General features: G+C 49.7%; 1 protein-coding gene across 1 annotated transcript in view; it reads right to left on the bottom strand.

The window, feature by feature from the left end:
* SHMT1 (serine hydroxymethyltransferase 1) overlaps nt 1–21,245 on the bottom strand; it is a 213,508-nt gene that overhangs the window by 85,586 nt on the left and 106,677 nt on the right. The window contains exon 9 of the mRNA XM_078665177.1: nt 3,012–3,134. Within this exon, the coding sequence (XP_078521303.1) occupies nt 3,012–3,134 (123 nt within the window). The remainder of the gene's footprint in view (nt 1–3,011; nt 3,135–21,245) is intronic.

Raw genomic sequence — 21,245 nt, 5'->3', positions numbered from 1 at the left:
TACCTCGATGGTCAGAGGTGCCCAGACCAGATCTTATAGAATATTTCACTGCATCCTGGCTGTCCACGATAGGCCGCTGTAAAGTAGGCCGGATCGCCGCAGCTGCACGCTCAACTTCTGTACTATGTCTATACAATGGCTTCTGCCTTACTAAAAATGTCAGTGTTCCCCTGGATATCAGGAGAGACCTTTATTTAACCCCTTGCGTGCGGCCGTCCGACGTCACGGTGGGCGTGGACACCACGCCCACGCCATAAATCACCCACCCCGCGGCGGAATTTCCGCCACAGTTAAAGGGTTAAAGTACTTCTCCTACACACTGCCAGGAGAGGTGCCCCTTGCTTGCTTACATAGAAGCAGTTTGCTCCATAGGTAAGTTGCTAAAAAAATTCATAACCGCAAGAATCCAGCTTCAAACTCGAAATCCCACAGCGCTTTCACATGCCCAGCTCCCCTGAGTAGTAGTACCCGTCTTGCAGTTTGATGATTCAGCCAAAAATACAAATAAAAACGTGTTTCTTTCACTTATATATGTGGCGCTCTTTAAGCGCCTACGGAATTAAATGAATGTCAAGCTTTCTTTTGTTTCTGTCAAGTGAGGGTTTTACAAACACAGATGCACAGAGAGGAGCCCTGAAAATGTTTGGGATGCAAATGGTTCACCAAGACCATGTAAAATATGGCAAAGTTTCTTCAAAAGACAAACAAGTGTATTTTTTACTACCATGCAGAAGCTTTTTTCTTAAGTCATATTTTATTACTGCACTAAGAGGTACTTATAAGTGATATTTTTTAAACTCAAATTTTGAACCACTCTCGTCTCTCCTGCTCCCTGGAGACAGCGCAGTTAGTAATCTAAGAGGCAAGTAACTTTTCATGTGCACGCTGCATGTGGCCTTGTTTCTTAAAGCCACAACATTATAGTCTATTAAATCAAACTATTTAGCACACAATTCAGTTAAATAGGAAGTTGGGATTAATATATAAGCCATTCACGAAACGGATAGCCATGCGTCTACCCATTTTATCTCAAAAGCTTTAGTAATTGTAACTCTTTGCAAATAAGGGTACGGCGTGGATAGCAGGAAAAGCCACATGAAATCTCAGCTTGTTTGGGCTGGACGTTAAATAAGATGCACTAGCTGAGCCTAGCTCAAGTTTTTCAGTGGCTTTTGAGTATTTAGTAGCTTTCAAGTTTTAGTGGCTCGCCCACCTCTATGATATAGGATAGCACCTTCACATTTTTCATTATATGCAGCATAACTGGATGTTTAGTGTAAGACAATTCCACACCACACAATTCACCAAACAATTAATCACCACCCAATATACTTACAATCCAATAATACCACTCAACATGATTCAACTTCATATAATTACACTTTACTCAATACTACATAAATACATCAGACATACACTGTCCGATAGCAACGATCCACATAAATACACTCCTCACCACTCCACATAATTCCAATCAGCATAATTTCACTCGATGCTACACAGTTCCATTCCACACCACATAATTCGACACTGAACCTCTTAACACCTTCGCTGCGGCGGCTATTCCGCCCAGCGCTAAGGGGGCGGGGTGCGCGGCGCTCACACGCTGGTGACTGAACCGCTCCGTCACCAGCCTCGGGTGAGCTGTGCTGATGACGGAGCGGTTCCGTCACGGTCCGCCCGCTCAATAGAACGCGCCGCGCAGGCGCAAAATCAGCACCGCGCAGGCGCAAAATCAGCACCGCGCAGGCGCCAAACCAGCGCCGCGCAGGCGCTAAACCAGCGCCGCGCAGGCGTGGCGGGCGGGCCATGACGGAACCGCTCCGTCATCAGCACAGCGCCACCGCGGCTGATGACGGAGCGGTTCCGGCATCAGCGTCGAAGAGGCTAATTCAACACAACACACAATTTCGCATCATACCACAAAATTCAACATCACACCACATAATTGACCTCCACTACATACCTGTCCACAACACAAAATACCGTTCCATATAATGCCAGTACTCAATTCCTATTCACCTATTTCCACTGCACACCATGCCACATAATTCCACTACACAAATCCAATCCACACCACACAATTCCAATCCAACCTACATGATTCCACTCCACACACATGGGTAAAAGACAATAGCTCTAGGTGCAGGGTTGTGGAGGCTGCATTCTATCATGGTGTGATGCTGCCCAGTCATAGAAGGCTACTGAAAGAGGGTAACCTATCCTTTCAGAAGTGATGGAGAGAGCAGGGGTCTTGAAACTAGAGAGAGGTATGTCTTTGAAGCCTCGCCAAAAGAAACCAAGCAGCTGGTTTCTGGATCTACCAGTATTCATTCCAAAAAGACATTGTAATGGCTTGGAAGTCAATCAGTGCCCCAGATGTTGCAAGATGGATTAAGGAAGTGGCGGAGTGGCTGGAGAGTACAACATTTTATATGGCACTGGAGAGACGTATAGAGAGGTATCTAAATGTTTTTTTCTGGTTGTAGGGGGATTGTAAATATATAAGGTTACATTAGTTATGTGAGAGGAAAACCTTAAAAATCACATAATCGCAATATTTCGATGCTTCCTTTTAGTGATTATAGCTCTTAATGCCACCATAAGGGCTATACTCAGGAACTTGTTGTCTGCCAGAAATGTTCGTGATACCTTCATAACCCCCAGGAAGAAGACAAAAGGTGTGTGGGAAACCTCCCATCTTAGTACCTCAGTGTGCTCTGTGGCTATAGTAGTCCAATACCTATTTATTGCCACACATGCCCACACCATATGATAAGAGTCTGCGGGGGTTGTTACCTCCACATGGTTTATTAATGTACATTCTTGATGTACTGAGAATCATGAAAGTAAAAAAAGTGGGTGTAATAAGGACCAATACATTAACATCCAACTAGCCAGAAGTGTTCTGTGATCAAAAATATTTTACATTGCATGCAACTCAAAAAAGGATTCCCATGCTTGTGCAAGCCCACTAAGCCACCTGCTGGAGTTGGATGGGAATTTCTTACCAGTGACTATGTGGTATCCCAGCTCTATCAGAGCCTCTGAAAGTGCTTTGCAGTTTTTCACTACTTGAACTTGGTACATTTTAAATTCTGGGGTCATGGTTTGCTTCAGTGCTACAGCAACTCCTAGATGGGAAGAAACATTAAAAATAGGTAAGCAACAAGAACCAAACAACAACTCCAAGCTCCCTCTTCCATATTTTCTTTAATCAAGAATAGAAAGCATACATTTTGTATACACAACCTGGTCTATATATTTGGGGAAATCAGAGGAGGCTAAAGATGTGTGGTATACAGTACGGACAAAGGACAGAGTCTGTTGCTTCAGAAAGCAGTAAACTTCATAGAGCAGGACTAAGTGAAGTTAGCCTGTTTGAAGGTACTTTTAACCCATTTTGGTTACATCAGCAGTTCCTATTTACATAGGCTTTAATTAGACACCTATACAAGAGAGAGGCCATGTTTAACAGTAGTGGGCTCCGGCTTTTGGCAGTAGGTGCTGGAGAGTTGGGTTCAGTATTAAGAAGGAGGTGGACGATGAAGACATGTTGATAAACAAATGCTGCTGGATCTCCCTAGAGGAGTAGTATTTCTAGATCTAGTCAGTTCTGAGAACCTCACCAAATGCATTATTCTGGCTCTTGGTAAAAAGGGTGCTGAAGGTAACAGCAAATTCATGCTATGATTTTAATCCCTCTCATCCCTCACCTGGAACGTCCTCTTTCTCACAGAAACCTGGCTAAACCAAGCCTCCTCACCAGACATAGCATCGCCATCCCCGAAGGCTATGCAAGAGCACACTTGGACCAATCCAACAAACATGGACAAAGGCACCATTCGCTGCAGACGACCCAAACCCAATAATGAAACACCTCAACTTCCAACTCCACACAGACGGAAAACGTACTGTCAGAGGCCCCCTCGCCTACAGACCATTAGGACCACGCCCCAGCTATGCCATCCTGGACCTCATCGCTCAAAACTACTAAATCTTGCTATGGGACCTAAACTTCCACCTTGACGACCCTAGCAACGATAACACCACCGACCACCTGGTAAACATAAGCAACACTGGCTTCAAGCAGCTCGTCACTGACCCCACCCACATTGCAGGACATCCACTCAACTCCATCTTCACCTCTAGCGACAGCAACAGAGTCAGGTCCAGCCACACAAGTTACCTGGTCCAACCACTTTAGCGTCCACTTCAGAGTCTCGGGCCCCACCAACTTCGGCACCGTGCCACTCCCCAACGCCCAGGATCCACGATCAGACTGAAAAAAATAGCAGACCACCAGTGGAACAAAACTCTCTCCTCTCCTCCCAATCCCACAGAACAAGCAGCAAAAAAAACTTCTCCCAGTGAATCACAGAATGCACCGACACCATCATCTCTGCCAAGACGGCCAAGGTAAATTAAAAAACATACTAGGGCGCCAGCTGGTTCACAGAAGAACTGCAATCTACTAAGTGCAACTGCTGGCAACTTGAAAGGAAGTGGCCTATCAGCAAAAAGACAGAAGATTGCTCCGCCTTAAGGACACCTCTCAACCTGTACCAAAGTTCTCCTGAAAGAAACTAATAAGAACATCCTAGCAGACCACATTGAAACCAGCTCAAACCACAGCAAGGAACTTGGTCATCATGAAGGAGTTCCCCAATCCTGCAATCACCAAAAACACCATTACACACTCCCAGTAACTGTGCGACAACCTTGCTGACTTCTTCCACGACAAGATCGCTGCCATCTACTAAAACTTCAAATGCCAACTCTGTGCCACCAACAGTATCAACCAGCACACACCCACGAACACCGAACCCGAATACCCATTGGGACCTCCTCGCCATGCAAGACACTATCTCTATCATAAACTCATGCCCCCACCACGCCTTCAACCTCGGAAACAATCTGCAAAGAGCTCAATAAAGTCCTGAACACATCCATCAGCTCGGCCTCCTTTCCTGAGGACTGGAAACACGCATAAACCCCCCCCCCCCCTTAAAATAAAAAAAACATCTTCGGACCACACAAACCAAAACTACCAGCCCATCTCTCTGCTCCCCTTTCCAGCAAAGGTCCTCCAGAAAGTGATCAACAAACAACTCACCCAACACCAAGAAGACCACAACCTCCTGCATCCCTCCCAATCCAGATTTCAAGCTTACCACTGCACTAAGACCGCCCTTTTCGTAGCCACCTACAACATTAGAGTCCTCCTGGACTGCTGAGAAATGGCAGCCCTCATTTTCCTGGACCAGTCAGCCGCACTTGACGCAGTCTCCTTCACATCCTGCACCATATAGGGATCCAGGGAGGCTCCCTCAGGTGGATCACTTCATACCTCGCCAGTAGAACCCAGAGAATCAATCTTCCACCATTCCCCTTGGAGCACAAGAAGATCTAAGGAGTCCCCGTAGGATTGTCCCTCAGCCCCACCCTCTTCTACATCTACATGCCCCTCTCACCTCCCCCCCGGCTGACACCATCAGAGTGCATGGACTCAACATCATCTCCTACGCCAACGACACTCCGCTCATTCTCTCACTGTCCGAAAATCCCTCCAGCAACAAAGCCAGCTTCCACAGATGCATGATGAATGGCGTGGACTGGATGAAGGACAACTGTCTGAAACTCGACAGGGACAAGATGGAAGTGCTCCACTTTGGGCACAACACCACGGAGCGCTGCATGCTGGCCCTCAGAACTCCGCCCAGTCCCCCACCCAAACAGACCACACCTGCAACCTCAGCATCACTCGATGACAAGCTATCCATGAAGAAACAAGTCAACTAGTCTCATCCGCCTGCTTCCACACTCTTCATATGCTCCACAAGATCTTCAGGGTGCTCTCAGTCTTCCCCAGAAGGACCATTAGGCAGGCCCTCATCACCAGCAGACTGGACTACGGAAACACACGCTACTTAGGAATCACTATATGCCTCCTGAAGAGACTCCAGACAATCCAAAACTTAGCGGCAAGACTCAACCCCAACCTCCCTAGAAGGACCCACTCCACCTCAAGACGCTACCCTGGCTTCCAATCCAGAAGAGATGCCAGTTCAAGATGTTGACCAACACTTACTATCGCTTGCACAATGAAGGGCCAGCATACATCAACAAACGGATGACCTTCCACCGACCAGGGACCTTCCATCTGCCTCACTCTACGTTGCGCAAACCCTACAGATCCGCCGAACCAGCATCGGAGGATGATCCTTCTCGCACAGGGCAGCCAAGGCATGGAGCAACCTCACCCTGCACCTCGGAGCCTCACAAATGAATTGTGGCAATTTACAAATGTGGGATTGATGTTAATGCAAAAACACTGACAACATTCCAAACCAAACCTAGGTGAGAATGAGGAGTTCCAACTCAACCTCAATGCCTCCTAGTGAGGGAGAGTATTGAACTGTGGTTCACAACATAGATAAGGATGACCCAAATAGGGATGTAACCTGGTACTAGTTTAGTTTGAGTCCCTACTGCTAGGCACTGAAGTGCACCCAGGCCATACTGAAAGATAAAAATAAAAAAAAAGCACATGGGTCGCTTCGCAACTTTTTCCTGTGAATGGTACCAATGTAAGGATTTGAATCCGTGATTTAGTTACCACCCACTAGAAGGTGATGGCAACTTTTCCATAGTTTGCAACCACAATTGTGGTCACCAAGTATTGATAAAATAGAAGTGTGAATAGCAATTGGGGTGGAAAGTTCTTTTTACGAACCGCCTGTTATGCAAGTCAGAAAGGCTTCTCCAATTCACAAAAATGGTTTTAGTACATACTCAAAAACTTTTCGGTTGCAAACCCTGTGAATTTGTGAATCTTGGCATTTGCACCAACAAGATGATTCAGTACATCAGGTTCCATGAGAAGTTCCAAATGTACACAGATGATCCACAACATGCAAATACTCGGACTCTCAACTCAGTATTTTACAGGTTCCACCAACAGCTTTCTTTATGTTGAAAATATATACCACTACTCCAAGACTAGTGAAGCCGACAATAGTGTTGGCCCTGGTATGGCTAGATTTCTGTATCATTTACACTGGTGCTCCCAAGAAACTCATTACCAGACTACAAGAACTACAGGACAGGGCATTCAGAATGTGCCCAAGTCTCTGCCTCTAGAACACATTATCAGACCCTCCCTGAAAGTATTCCACTGTATGTGAGCTGAAAACAGGAAATGTAAGGTTCTATAGACGGTCCAGAAAGAGTATTGGGTGGAAAGTGCTAGAATTCCTTTATGCACTCACACCTCGCCACACACCTACCATCCACTTCCTTTTAGAGTCTGCCCAATTTGAGCAATTAATGATCATTCAAGAGGATGCAACTTTGTGGCTGAACTCTAGGTTTCCAGTGACCGACACAGGTATCCGAGATCAGAAACAAACAAGCTGTTCACAAAACTTCTGAAAACTGAACTATCTAGAACTGCTTCCGCCTGAACTTCACCAAGATTCAAGCCTCTTAGCTGAAGAACATACATAGTTAATAACTGATCCAACTGGGCTTCAGCAACCCCACCCTTCCTCTCACTCTAATTCTTTACAATCATAAGTGCTCTTAAGTACCTCAAAACTGAAAGGCTACACAAAGCACTTTATATACAGCTAAATAAATAACCACACTCACTGCCTAGGGGTTAGGCAACAATTGCTTACCATCACAACTAAACTGGTCCTTCTGCCCCCTTTCTCCATCCCCTAAATACATTTATGTCGAAATATAGAATTTAAGAAATGCAAACAAAGCGATATAAAGCACAAGAGCAATTATATATTTTAATAAGATTGGGGCCCACCCAAGGAAATATTTTAGTAAAGAGGCACTAAAATAGCAAGAAAAGGTGACGGAGTAACAGGACTACTAAAAATAAAATATACAGAGCCATCAGATGTATTACAGGGAAAACAAATAAATCATTTGTAATGTAATTGTGAAAGGAATATGTTACATACCTTGTAAACATCAGTTTGTGCATGTAGTATTGTAGATTCACATGCTGCGCATGCTCCTGTCATCTAGTGTTGGGCTTGTTTTTCCTTGGAGTAATAATGCTCTCCCATTTCATCCCAGTGAGCCACGTCATATCTTGCGGAGAGCCCTACAAAACTGGCAATACGCCAATGCGGTGCCGATTGCGCTGCAACTCTTTCCTGCTACATCATATTTTTGGGCTTTCGTTTTCTGGGGGTGGGGCATCCCTAGTGCCCTAGTCATCTGCTCTTTTGCATGCAGCATGGACCACTAACTATTTTGGCAGGAGCTGACTGATAATGTATGGGGGAGGGGGCGGGTCTGAATTGGAAGACTTGTATTTTTGTCCACCCTTGAGGATAATAATTCTAGCTTTTACAGGGTCTTCGAAAACTTCCTGCGTGGGCTTGAGCATGTCTAAGCATTGGCAAGAATTGGGTGTCCCACTGTGTGAGAGGGTTTCCACCAATAAGTCCTCCTCTACCTGCACTACATGAAGATCGACTTTGTGAAAGTTAGCTGCCCTTTGAATAACCTCATGATATGAGTCGGTGTTCTCAGGGGGATAAGGCTTTGCCCGATAGAAGCTTGGATCAGTAGGTCCTGGAGGTACCACCTCATTATCTTCCAAAGGATCATCTTGTGGATCCTAGGTGTATGGAATGTCATAATTGTGATGGGGGGGGGGCTACTCTCCCGATAGCAAGAGAGATAAGAACCCTGTAGTGACCGAGGTTGTTGTGGTGGTGGTTGTGTAGTAGGAGGAGGAGGTCGTAGAGGAGGAGGTGGTGTAGGAGGAAGAGGAGGGTAAGTAGCCGTCTAGGTAGAGGGCTTGTACCCCTATCATGTCTTTTTGTGCTTAGGAGGCGGTTGTAGCTCCATTGTTTCCTACTCTTTACAGTAAGCTTGGTGATGATTCTGCCTGTGTGAGGATGAATACACAGGCGTAATTGCCGAAAGTCCAGCTCTTCCTGACAGCATTCAAGGATAGGCTGTTGCACCTCAGTGTCCACTGTTGAGGGGTGACTGGCCTGTGCCAACTGCTTTGGCTTGAAGTTGTTTTTTAAGCCCAAAGCATGCTTGGGCCCTGAAGCAGGCTTCCCCATTGATGGCAGGGTCGACTTCGATGGAGGCTTCAGCGTCAAGCTTACCCAAGAGCCCGAAGCGTTTTTCGACATTGATGGCTGCTTTGACTCAGAAGTTCTATTCAGTATGAAATGCGTTACTTACCTGTAACTGCAGTTATCCAGTATTAGTGTCTTTCATAGATTCACATGCCTGAATCATTCCCCGTCGTCGAGACGGGAGCCTCCGGTATATAAAAAAGTAATGTCCTAGAGACATACATAGAAAAGAATAGGCCTAAGGATCCCACCTTATTTTTATTTTGAAAGTTTTATATAGCGCGGACATGATCCTCGCGGATATCAGAGCGCTTTACAAGAGAAGTACATGGGGGAGCATAGTCGGACAGGTAGATCAATAGTTCACATAGTATAAATGGTACAAATAAGTGGCTATAAGGCCAGCCTGTGTATGAAATAGCGCAGGTGAAAAGGCTACAAAGACCAACATGTGTATAAACAGGCAATTAATAATAGTAATGAAAGGTTGAGTGAGAGAGGTCGGGCGGGGAGGTGTGCGCTGCAATAGTGGGCAGACATTCTTTCATGTATGAGGTAGCATTCTGGGCATTACACATGTTCAGAATATAGTTAAATGAAAAAATGATACAATTATAGGCAGACATTCTATCACAAGAAGGTGTAGATACGTATCTGAGCCAAGTGTTCAGTAGTTGTGATTATTCTAGAGTGTAAAATTCTTAGCGAGTGTTCAGCTAAGGCAGAGAATGAATAATCCAGGAAGTCCGTCCCTGAAAGAGACTAGTCAAATATGTCCGCCAAGTAGGTGGGATAGAGACATCAGTCCTTTGTTTGTTGCAGTTTCCCTTTTCCTTCATGTCTGCAGGGGAGGTGTAAATATTAGTCCTCTGTCTGTTGTTATTGCTTTCAGCATAGGGGGAGGAGTTTCATTTTCCATCCGAGTCCGCATTGCTACAGCTATCTGGGAGGAATGCTGTGTGGGGGAGTTAAAGTTAAAGTTAGGAGCCTCGTGGACAGAGGTACGGGGGAGGGTGGGGGGATTTATTGTTACAGGTTTATGGCTCCAGCCATTTTGAACAAAGGACGTAGATTAAAAAGTGAGCAGGCGGGAAGGAGACAAATAAATACCTCAAGTCTCTGTGTGTCCCCTGAGTCCGTCCGTAGAATCTTTCAGTAGTCCTGCATTAATCCACAATGTGCCTCAGGTCCTACACCGCGTAGGTAAACACCCGGTCTCCAACGGATCCGATGGGGGCAGACACTAGCCTTCTGTCACCGAGCCGGTCCCGTTGTTGTTGGTCCCAGGGCTCAGTCGCTCCCCTGGTCAGCGGTGGTGTCATACACACCAGGCTCATCCATCTCCTGAGCCCGTGACCTGTCTCCGGTGCTGCGGTGCGATGCGGGGGGGGGGACTGCTCCTTGTTAGCAGCCGGCGTCCTCCACCTCGGAGCGGATGGTGGGGGGGTACTCAGTCCTCTGGCGTCGCTCGCTGTAGCTCGCAGAGACTGCAAATCCCTGCGGTGGAGCGGGCGGGCGGTTCCAGCACAGCAGGCTCTAGGGGGGCGCCCTCCTCTGTTGCCGGGGGTGCCCTCCGATGCTGCCGTGTAGTCCTTATGGCTTCCTTTGCAGCCGCTCTCCAGTGCCTTCCTCCGCCGTGTAGCGGGGGACCTCTTCCAGCCCTCCGATGTCGTCAGGCTGTCGGGAACAGGCTCTTGGCGTTTCAGCCGCAGTTTCAGCTGCAGTTTAGGGACGAGACAGCAATCGAGCTCCAGTGCCCTCCTCCGCTGTGTAGCGGGGGACCTCTTCCAGCCCTCCGGAGTCGTCGAGCTGTCAGGACTAGGCTCCTGGAGTTTCAGCTGCCCGTGTGGTGTGAAGTTGAGATGCCTTGGATCCGGTGCCGGGCTGGTGGCAAGGGTGGTCCGCGATGCCGGCAGGGTGTTCCGTGTCGGCTCAGCAGGCTCTTGCGTCAGTGATGAGGGTGTCTAAGTCGATGGTCTGATCGCGAGGCATTTCAGGGTACAGAAATCAATCCAGTTGTTATCAATCAGGGTACAGAAATCAATCCACCTTAGTGTCCTATCCACGTCCTTTTGTAAAAAGGACCAAAATAGAGTAGGCCCAAGGGTCCCACCTTAGTGGCCTGTGTCCTTTTGTAAAAAGGACCAAAGTAAAGAAGCCAACCAATCAGCTACTACCTCCTTCTAGAACCTTCCTGTCAGGAGCCTAGGTCTCTCAGATTTTCGTACACACCAAGCTAGGTAGGCGTAAACTTGTAAGAGAGATAGGTGAGTCCTTCCAGGGGAGGCGGGAGGGTGCATGTGAATCTATGAAAGACACTAATACTGGATAACTGCAGTTACAGGTAAATAACGCATTTCTTATCCAGTATTTGGGTGTCTTTCATAGATTCACATGCCTGAATCAGAGTAGCAAGCAATATATTATGCACATTTTTGATGGAACATCATATATGAGTCTGTAGATAATACATATCACGCGACTGCAAACCACCAAAATGCATTGTCATGTAAATATTAGTAAAAGAATGTGCATACCAGTAAAGGATGGAGGGATGTCGAAAGGCTCACCTCACTGGAATAGATGGCGAAGCACTGCTCGGCCCACTGCTGCATCCTTCATCAGCTCAGTATCCAGGCAATAGTGCCTGGTGAAGGTATGCGGGGACTTCCAGGTCGCCGCTCTGCAGATGTCCAATACCGGCACTCCAGCAAACAGTGCCGCAGACGTGGACATGGCTCTTGTCGAATGAGCTTTGACTCTTGAGTCCAAAGGTCGTCCGGCCTTGTCATGGCAAAAGGTGATCGCCAACGAAATCCACCTTGAAATGCTTTGTTTTGATAAGGGCATGCCTTTCCGTGGTCTACTAAAGGCAATAAAGAGTTGAGATGATTTTCGGAAGTGTTTTATCTTGTCAATGTAGAACTTAAGACATCTCTTCAGATCCAACAAATGTAGAGTTTTCTCGGCTACAGTGGTAGGATTTGGAAAGAATGACCCGAGTACCACTGGTTCGTTGAGGTGGAAGTCCGAGGGGACTTTCGGAATAAACCGAGGATTAGTTCGTAAAATGACTCTGTCCTCCCTGAACTGCAAAAAAGGATCTTGAATTGAGAGAGCCTGCAACTCACTGACCCGTCTGGCAGAAGTCAAAGCCAGGAGGAGGGCCGTTTTCCATGAGATAAATTTGATGTCTGCCCTATGGATGGGTTCAAAGGGGTGCTTCATTAATTGGAGAAGGACCACATTGAGGTGCCACGACGGAGGGATCGGTCTTGGTCGTGGGAAGGACCTGAAGAGACCTTTAAGGAACTGCTTTATAAGTCTGTTTGCCCACAGGGATGGACCCTTAGAAGTCCTGGTGAATCTCGAGATCGCCGCCAGATGCACTTTGATCGATGCGTGTGCAAGGCCCGATTGCGCCAGATGTAGTAAATATGGTAGCAGCTGCTGTGGAGTGATGTGGAAGGGGTGCAAGCCTTCGGTCACACACCAAGAGCAAAACCGCTTCCATTTTAGTGAGTAAGTTTTATTAGTGCTGTCCGCTCTAGCCTTTGCAAGGACGTCTCTGCACTCCTGCGGGATGTTTAGGTGGCTGAATTCCAGGTATTCAGGAGCCAAGCTGACAATTTTAGAGAGCTCAGATTCGGGTGATGTACCTGTCCTTGGGACATTGTGAGCAGAGCTGGATGGTGACGCAGGTGAATAGGTGGCTGGGCAAAGAGGCGGTGAAGGTCCGTGAACCAGTGCTGCCTCGGCCAGAATGGAGCGATCAGAATCAGAGTGCAAGGCTCCGACTTCATCTTCCTGAGAACCCTGGGTATCAGTGGAAATGGCGGAAAGGCGTACGCAAAGACGTTGCGCCATGCGATGGAAAATGCATTTCCGAGGGTTCCTGGGTGGTGAGGCCTGCTTGCGAAGCTTGGGCATTTGGCGTTCTCGCTCGTGGCAAAGAGGTCTATTCGCGGAGTTCCCCATTCCGCGAAGATGTGTTCCAGCACTTCCATATCTAGCTCCCATTCGTGGGATGGAGACCCCTCTCTGCTCAGAGCGTCCGCCAAGACATTTTCCTTGCCCGGGACGTACTCCGCTTTCAGCGTTATCCCATGTTCCAGAAGCCAGTTCCAAACTCTTTGCGATTCTCGAGATAGTGATAGCGATCACATCCCCCCCTGCTTGTTCAGGTAGTGCATCGTCGTGGTGTTGTCTGTCCTGACGGGCACTGGGGAGTTTCGAATGCGTGGTAGGAAAGCTTGTAGAGCTAGGAAGCCCGCTCTTAACTCCAATAGGTTGATGTGGAGCTGGGTTTCCTGTTTTGTCCACTTGCCATTGATCTGGAGTTCTTGGAGGACCGCTCCCCAGCCTTCTAGGGATGCGTCCGTTGTTATCACATGTGGCTCTGCGGGAAGCAGGAACGGCAATCCCTGTGACAGGTGTTTGAGCGATCTCCACCACTGTAAGTGGTCGACCATAGTTCGAGTGACTCGTATGCGGTCCTCGAATGATCCTGTACTTTGTGTCCATTGTTTCGTCAACTCCTCCTGGAGTGGGCGCATCTTGAGGCGGCAGTGGGGAATGAGCATGATACATGAGGACATCACGCCGAGGAGGGACTTGAAGGTGCGGACCGGTAAAGTCTTCCGTGATGCCACTGACGTGGCCAGGGAGATGAGTTTGACTTTTCTTTCCTGAGAGGGGAAAGCCTTGACGCGGTCCGTGTCTAGAGTCGCCCCAAGAAATGTAATGACCTTGTTGGGTTCCAGTGCCGACTTCTCGTGGTTGAGGGTCAAACCTAGACGTTGGAAAATATCCAGACAGGCGCTGCAGGATTTGGCTGCGCCGGTCGCAGATGGTGCCTTTACCAGCCAGTCGTCCAGGTATGGGAAGACCTGGTGTCCTCGTTGACGAAGGAAGGCTGCCACAGGGGAGAGGCATTTGGTAAATATCCGTGGAGCAGATTTGAGGCCAAACGGGAGGACACAAAATTGGTAGTGCTGCCCCGCTACAGCAAACCTGAGGTATTTCCTGTGCCCTTTGAGGATAGGAATATGGTAGTAAGCGTCCTGCAGGTCTAAGGACGTCATGTAGTCCCCTTCCTCCAGTAGTCCCAGTATTTCCTGGAGTGTTACCATACGGAACGATTGTTTCTTTAGGAACACGTTGAGTGCCCTGAGGTCGAGGATTGGTCTCCACTTTTTCCCTTTCTTGTGGATCAGGAAGAAGTGGGAGTAGAAACCTTTTCCTTTGTGGGTTGGTGGAACTCTCTCTATCGCTCCCTTCTGTAGCATGGAAGAGATTTCCTGAAGAAGCAATCGTAGGTGCCTGTGGGACCGTTTGCGAGGTGGTGCTGTCAGGGGAATTGTGACAAATTCTAGAGAATGTCCAAATTGAATGAGCTGGAGCACCCACCGATCTATCAATTTCCAATTGTCTAGGAAGTGTGCGAGTTTCCCTCCAATTTCTAAAAAGTTCAATGGTGGATGGACTGGCCATTGACACAAATCATTGGCGGTTGCCAGCGAGTTTTTTCTGGTTCTTCCCCCTGTAGTTCGAATTGCCGTAGGAAGTCTGACGCCCTTGCTGCTGTTGTCGCGGTTGGTATTGCGTTCTGTTCTGGTTGTATGAATAGGAGGACCTGTTCTGGTAGGCGCTTCTATAAGAAGATTGTCCTCTACTTTTGTTTCCACGAAAGGACTGGTTCCGGAATTGCATTGTGCCAAGGGCTTTGGCAGTGTCCGTGTCCTTTTTGATATTAGGCCTCATCAATCTTTTCACCGAAGAGATGCTGGCCGTCGTAGGGCATATCAAGAATCTTCGTTTGCACCTCCTGGCGGAAAGAGGTGGCTTTGAGCCAGCCTTGTCTTCTGAGTACAGCAGCACCTGCCAGTTGCCTGAAACCGGTCATGGCGAAATCCATTGCGCAGTCAATGAGCTCGGAGGCAGATGTCTGGCCTTCCAAGAGAAGCGAATGAGCCTCCTCTTAAATCCTCTGGCAGGTTAGATAGGTAAGGTGCAATATCTGCCCAGAGTTGCCGATTGTAGCGGCCCAGAAGTGCTATTGAATTTGCCACCTTCACTGTCATGGCCGATGTGGTGGAGAAACGCTTGCCAATAGTATCCAGTTTTCTGCCTTCTTTGTCCGGTGGTGTTGACAGAGGCGATGCTGGGTTACGTGGGTTTTTCTGTGCCGCTTGGGTTACCACAGAATCTGCCTTGGGGTGACATGTGAGGCATGCTGGCGCCGATGAAGTCGCCTTGTATTTTTTTTTATCGAGTCTGGGTACTACTACTGGGATTGAAGCTGGTGTTTACATCAGTAGTTTCCCTTGCTTCCATATAAAGTCAATGATGGGAATTGACCTGGTTGGCTTTTTAGTTGGTTCCTTGCAGTCCTACAGGAAGCACTCTGTTTCCTGAGATTCCATAGCCATATGGAATCGTTTGGCTGCACGCTCTACAAGGTTATGGAATCCACCGATGTCTGCGGGTGGTGATTGAGGACTGTGGTTCCGGGGAGGCTGGAGAAGGAGCGACATAGTCTTTTTTGAAAATCTTTTTATTAGCACAGTTTGTAGAGCAGTAACATGCACACATTGTCATATATACGAACTCAGTATAAACCCCGGTGGTACATGCATGCAGTTGCTCAGAGCATATACATAAGCACAGCGTGTTCGATTTTACATTTTCGATGGAGCAGAACAAACTAACAAATCCCGTACATAACCAATCCCACCCCCCACCCCTAGGAAATCCCACCCGACACTCTCAAACAGGCACATAATCAAAATATCAACAAGCGGGCCACTCCCGATGTGTGAAAAAGTAGTGTACGTTGAACACACAGGTAAGGTGGGTTAGCGTGCTCGATGGGTCGGGGTCCCCCGTACCCCATCGTAGTGCACCTCAGGTAGTGTTCGTGCATGGGTGAGTGAATGAATCAGGGCATAGTGACGCCATAGGTGTCTATTCACTTGTATCTCCGTCATCCGCGTCGTTGGCAGTCTCAAATGCCCCTAGCGCGGCAAACCATTCCATGGAGATCTGAGTTTTTCGGTGGCCCTTACTTTCCTCTCTCTGTAGCGCTGCACCCTCAGCTTTACCCCAGCGCACTACTTCCGCCCTCCACAGGTCAGGGTTGGGTGGCCTAGATGATTTCCATCGTATCGTGATGGCGCGCTTCGCCAGCAACAGGGCCAGATCCGAGAAGCGCGTCGCCACGGTTCTGGTGCGTGTGGATGGCCCCAGCCCCAGCAATGTACGCTCCAGTGTAGGCGACCTAGGCAGAGTACCAGCCTTCTCAAGTGAGTCATGGACAGTGTTCCAGAAATACCCTAGTTTAGGGCAGTGCCACAGCATATGCACCAGTGATGCGTCGTCAGCATCGCATCGGGGGCAGTTGCTCCTGGATGCAGGGAACATCACATGTAGGCGGTGTGGAGTCAGGTAGGCTCTATGTAGTAACATCAGCTGGATAAATTTGTATTTGGGGTTCCTGGCTACTTTTTTGGGAAACTGAAGTATGCGCTCCCACTCCCTGTCCCTCAGTGGCCGTCCAACATCGGTTTCCCATGCCGCCCGCAGTGGTGACAGTGTAAGTGCCCTCCCCGTTCTGATGCTAGCTGTGAGCCACCTGGTCAGATGGCCGCCCGTTCCCATGAGGTAGAGCATTGTAATGAGAGGGTTCGTAACAGGCTCCCGCCCATCCGGCGACCACTTGCGTGTGATATAATGGCGGAGTCCGGCATGCAGGAGAAAGGAGCCTCTGGGGACGCCCATCCTGGTTCTGAAGTCTTCGAAAGATAATAGGTGCCCCTCCGCAAACAGGTCACCCACGTGTGTCACACCTGCGTCATGCCAGGGCTCCAGTAAGGTCGTCGTGAGTGTGCCCGAGCCTAGAGGGATGCCCAACAGTGGGACTGTGGGGGCATAAGGCGTCCCGGAGGACGTGTATTTTAATGACTTCCGCCAGTACGTTACCGCCAGCTTGAGAAGCGGCGGAGCGGTTCTAGGGAGATCTGAGCCAGGCAGGAGCAAGATGTGCACTCTCCCCCTAGCATGGTCGTCCCCCGAAACATTGATCTCATGAAGATTGCGGCCCGCCACCCAATAAGCTAGCCATTGTAGCTGACACGCATAATTATAAGCCCTGAAGTCCGGTAAGCCCATGCCTCCAGCGCCAGAGGGGAGCTGCAACTTGGCCAGGCTTACGCGTCTACGGCCATTCCCCCATACAAGTTCTGCGAGGAGGGAGTCGAGGGTCGTAAACGTCGCCGCTGGGATCTGGAATGGCAGATTGGTGAAGTAGTAAAGGAGACGGGGGAGCATCACCATCTTGGAGATTGCCACCCTGCCGGGTATTGAGAGCGGCAATGTTAGCCAGAACTGAATTTGTGACTTCAGCGTTCTGATGGCCCTTCCCAGGTTGCCGTCTATCATCATGCCCGCTTCTCTGTAGATCTGCATCCCAAGATATCGGAAGGTAGTTTCCGCCAGCTGGAATTCATGAGGGGCAAAAAGCAGGGGGGCCAACTCGTCTGCGGCTACAAAGGTGAACCCATAGGATTTAGACTCACTGATGGTGAGGCCAGAGATCTCTCTGAAGTCCTCGAAAACCTGGGAAACTGGACTCAAGTCGCCCCTCAGGTCTCGGAGATATAGAATAATATCATCCGCGTAAGCAGAGACGATGTGCTCCGTACCTTGACGGCGTATGCCATAGTGGGGGGCCATCGACCGAAGCCTGCAGAGCAATGGTTCGAGGGCAAGGACGAACAGGAGAGGGGAGAGCGGGCAGCCCTGTCTGGTTCCTCGTGCTATAGCTATGGGACCAGAGATTTGCTGGGAGGTGCGCACCCTGGCCGTGGGGATGGTATACAGTAATCTAACCCAAGCGAGAAATTCGGGCGGTATCCCGAATTTTGACAGGGTGGCGAACATATAGTCCCACCTTAAGGAATCAAACGCCTGCTTTAAGTCCAGAGATATGCAGCCTTCGGAGGCCGTGTTCGCATTAACCCCGAGCATGAGCTGGGCTAAGCGCCTAAGGTTCATGGCCGTATTGCGGCCCGTTACAAAACCACACTGATCTGGGTGGACCAGCTGCGGCACATACTGCACGAGCCTCGACGCCAGCACCTTGCTCAATATTTTAGAATCAGTATTGAGAAGGGACAGGGGCCTGTAAATCGGCCATCTGCAGTCCATCTTTGGCCGGTTTCAAGAGGGACGTGATCATTGCTTGCATGGATGATTGCGGCAGTGAGGAAGTACGCAGGGCTTCTAGATAAACAGTGTGTAACCGTGGGGCCAGGAGGTCTATATATGTTGCGTAGAATTCAGCTGGCAGGCCATCCGTTCCGGGGGCCTTGCCCTTCGGGAGGGCTCGTATCGCCTGTCTAATTTCCGCCACTGAGATAGTACGCTTCAAGTCTTTGTTCTGGCTGTCAGTAAGTTGTGGGAGGTCCAGTCCCTCCATGAAGGCCGCAAGTGCGGGCTCTGATAGGGGCTGTGGGGGACCGTACAGCGTGGTGTAATAGTCCTTGAACGCCGTATTAATCCCTATTTGGGTGGTAGCCGGGCGGCCAGTTTGGTCCAGGACCCTCAAAACGGGATGGCTGATCGGGGAGTCCCGTAGAATGCAGGCCAGTAGGGGACCGGCGCGGTCTGCCTGTGTATGTTGCCTATTCGTGTATTCCCTATTGTCTATAAGTCGCAGGTCTTCCAGAAGCTCTGCGTGTCTAATATGTGCCTCTTGCAGTGGTGTAAAGGGAGCATTGGTGCCCGCTGCTTCATTCTCTAGTGATGCTAGTGAGCCCTCCACCTCCTTCAGCTGGCTGATCACCTCTCGCTTCCTTCCCACCCTAGTGGTCATAGCAGTCCCCCTAAGACAGACTTTGAAAGCGTCCCATTCCATCTGTCGGGAGCTGGCCGAGTTCGCATTCGTGGAGAAGTATGAGCCTATAGTGTCTGACAGGGAGGACCGGAAGACCGAATCCTCAAGGAGATCCGGGGACAGTCGCCAAGTCGGAATGGGAGCCAGCCTCCTACCCCACTGCCACGTAACCTCCACGGGGTTGTGGTCCGATAGAGTTTTCCCCATGTGCTGGGTCTGGACAATCATCGCCGTAAGGGAACGGGAGCAGAAAACATGGTCAATTCTGGTGTGAAGCTGGTGGGGAGGGGAGAAAAAGGTGTATTCCCTTTCCAGAGGGTGTACGCTGCGCCACACATCCGCTAAATCCCAGCCCTCAGCCCAACTCGCAAGCATATCTGCCTGTTTCCTGCTCTCGGTAGCCTGTAAGGGGGGGTGTGATCTATCTAGCAGAACATCAAGTACAGCATTGAAATCGCCCCCGATGATCCAGCGATGGTCAGCCCAACCCGCAAGCACCTCGTTGACAGTTAACAAAAAGTCCGACTGGTTTGCATTAGGTGAGTACACACAGCCAAGAACAACCGCCTCCCCATCCAACAGTCCCCGTACAAACACATAGCGACCCTCCCGGTCAATCCGTTGCTCCAGCATCTGAAAGGGGAGAGAGCCACGAAGCCAAATCGCCGCCCCCCTTGAGAATGCTGAATATGAGGTAGCAAAGAGTTGCCCCCTCCATTTCTTGCGCAATTTCACCGCTTCAGCAGTGTTCAGATGAGTTTCTTGCAAGCACGCGATCTGTGTCCCCCTGCGGTTAAGTTGTGCAAGGATTCTGTGTCGTTTGTGCACTGATCCCATACCACGCACGTTCCAGGTGCACAACTGGTAATTGTTAAGTGGTCCCATTACCATCTGTGCGGTGCGGCAATGTGAAACAACTGGGTGACCCCACATGTCTTGCTGTGCTAGTAAATGAGTGTCTCGCAAACAGTTAATCCCTGAACAAAAGGGTCCCTGAGCAAACATACCCAAGAGCCAAACCATGGTGCCCAACGTGGGCACAAGTCCGTCAAGTTCGTGTGCATACCGGGGGTGGTAGGCCTCCGTCGACTGTCACTGAACGGACTGCGCGGGCTTGATAGCCCACAGCACCCCTGCATATACAACCCACCAAATGTGAAGGAGGGGGATTAGCCATACGTTACCACCCGGAGGGGACCAATCTTGCCGTGGCTCAGAACTCTGCCGCCATCTGGGCCGTGATCTTCGGGAGTAGCTGCAGGCTGTCAACTGAACCGGAAACCTCAGTGTGGGTGTTGGTGGTGCCAGTGAGTCTGTCTCCGGGTGCTCCCGCGTCGTGGGCGGCCAGTGCCTCCTCAGTTAGACGTTGTTGCGGAGACGAGTGGGCCTCCGCCCGGCGTCCAGGGGAATGCGCCATCGTTGACGTTCCGTGGGATGAACGGTGGTCAGGGCTGCGATTGTTGTTCCGTCGGCCTGGCGAGCCCCTGCGAGTGTCATCGTGGCGGTCTGCGAATGGGTCCTGTGATGTCGGCGGTTGCAGAGTGACCTCCATCCACTCCGTCGCTTCCTCAGGTGAGTCGAAGAAATGGGAATCTGTCGTTATGCAGGATTTTGAGCCGAGCAGGGAACAAAAGAGCATATTTCACGTTCCTGTCCCGCAATGTGCGTTTCACCCCCATGAAGGTGGATCTGGCCCGCTGCACAGTGGGAGTGAAATCAGGGTAGACCGATATAGTCTTATCCTCGAAGCGTATTGGCGCTTCTTCCCTGGCCGCTCGCAGGACAGTATCTCGGTCTCTGAAGTGTAGGAGACGAGCGATCAGGGGGCGAGGAGGCGCCCCTGTTCGCGGGGGCCGCGATGGCATCCTGTGGGCCCGTTCCACACTGTAGAGGGGGGGTGAGGTCTCTCTGGCCCACTAGCTTCCGTAGCCAGTCCTCCACAAATCGCGTGGGGTCCCTCCCTTCGCTTCTCTCCGGAATGCCCAGGATGCGGACGTTGTTGCGGCGGGCACGTCCTTCCGCATCGTCCACTCTACCCCATAGTTGCTTCTCTACGTGTTCCAATTTCGTGGAGTGTTCCGTCTGCTGCGGGATTAGGTCATCCAGCGCTATTTTTTGCTCCGCCACCCGATCCGCCAACTTGTTATGATCAGCCTTCAGTAGGGATAGTCCAGTCGCCATGGTGTCCATGCGCGTTTCCAGCGCTTCCCGCGTCGCGCGTATTTCAT

This window comes from Lissotriton helveticus, chromosome 10 (assembly GCF_964261635.1).
Source record: "Lissotriton helveticus chromosome 10, aLisHel1.1, whole genome shotgun sequence".
Lineage (NCBI taxonomy): Eukaryota > Metazoa > Chordata > Amphibia > Caudata > Salamandridae > Lissotriton > Lissotriton helveticus.
Note: the sequence above shows the minus strand (reverse complement) of the source record. Positions and strands in the feature narration are given on the sequence as shown.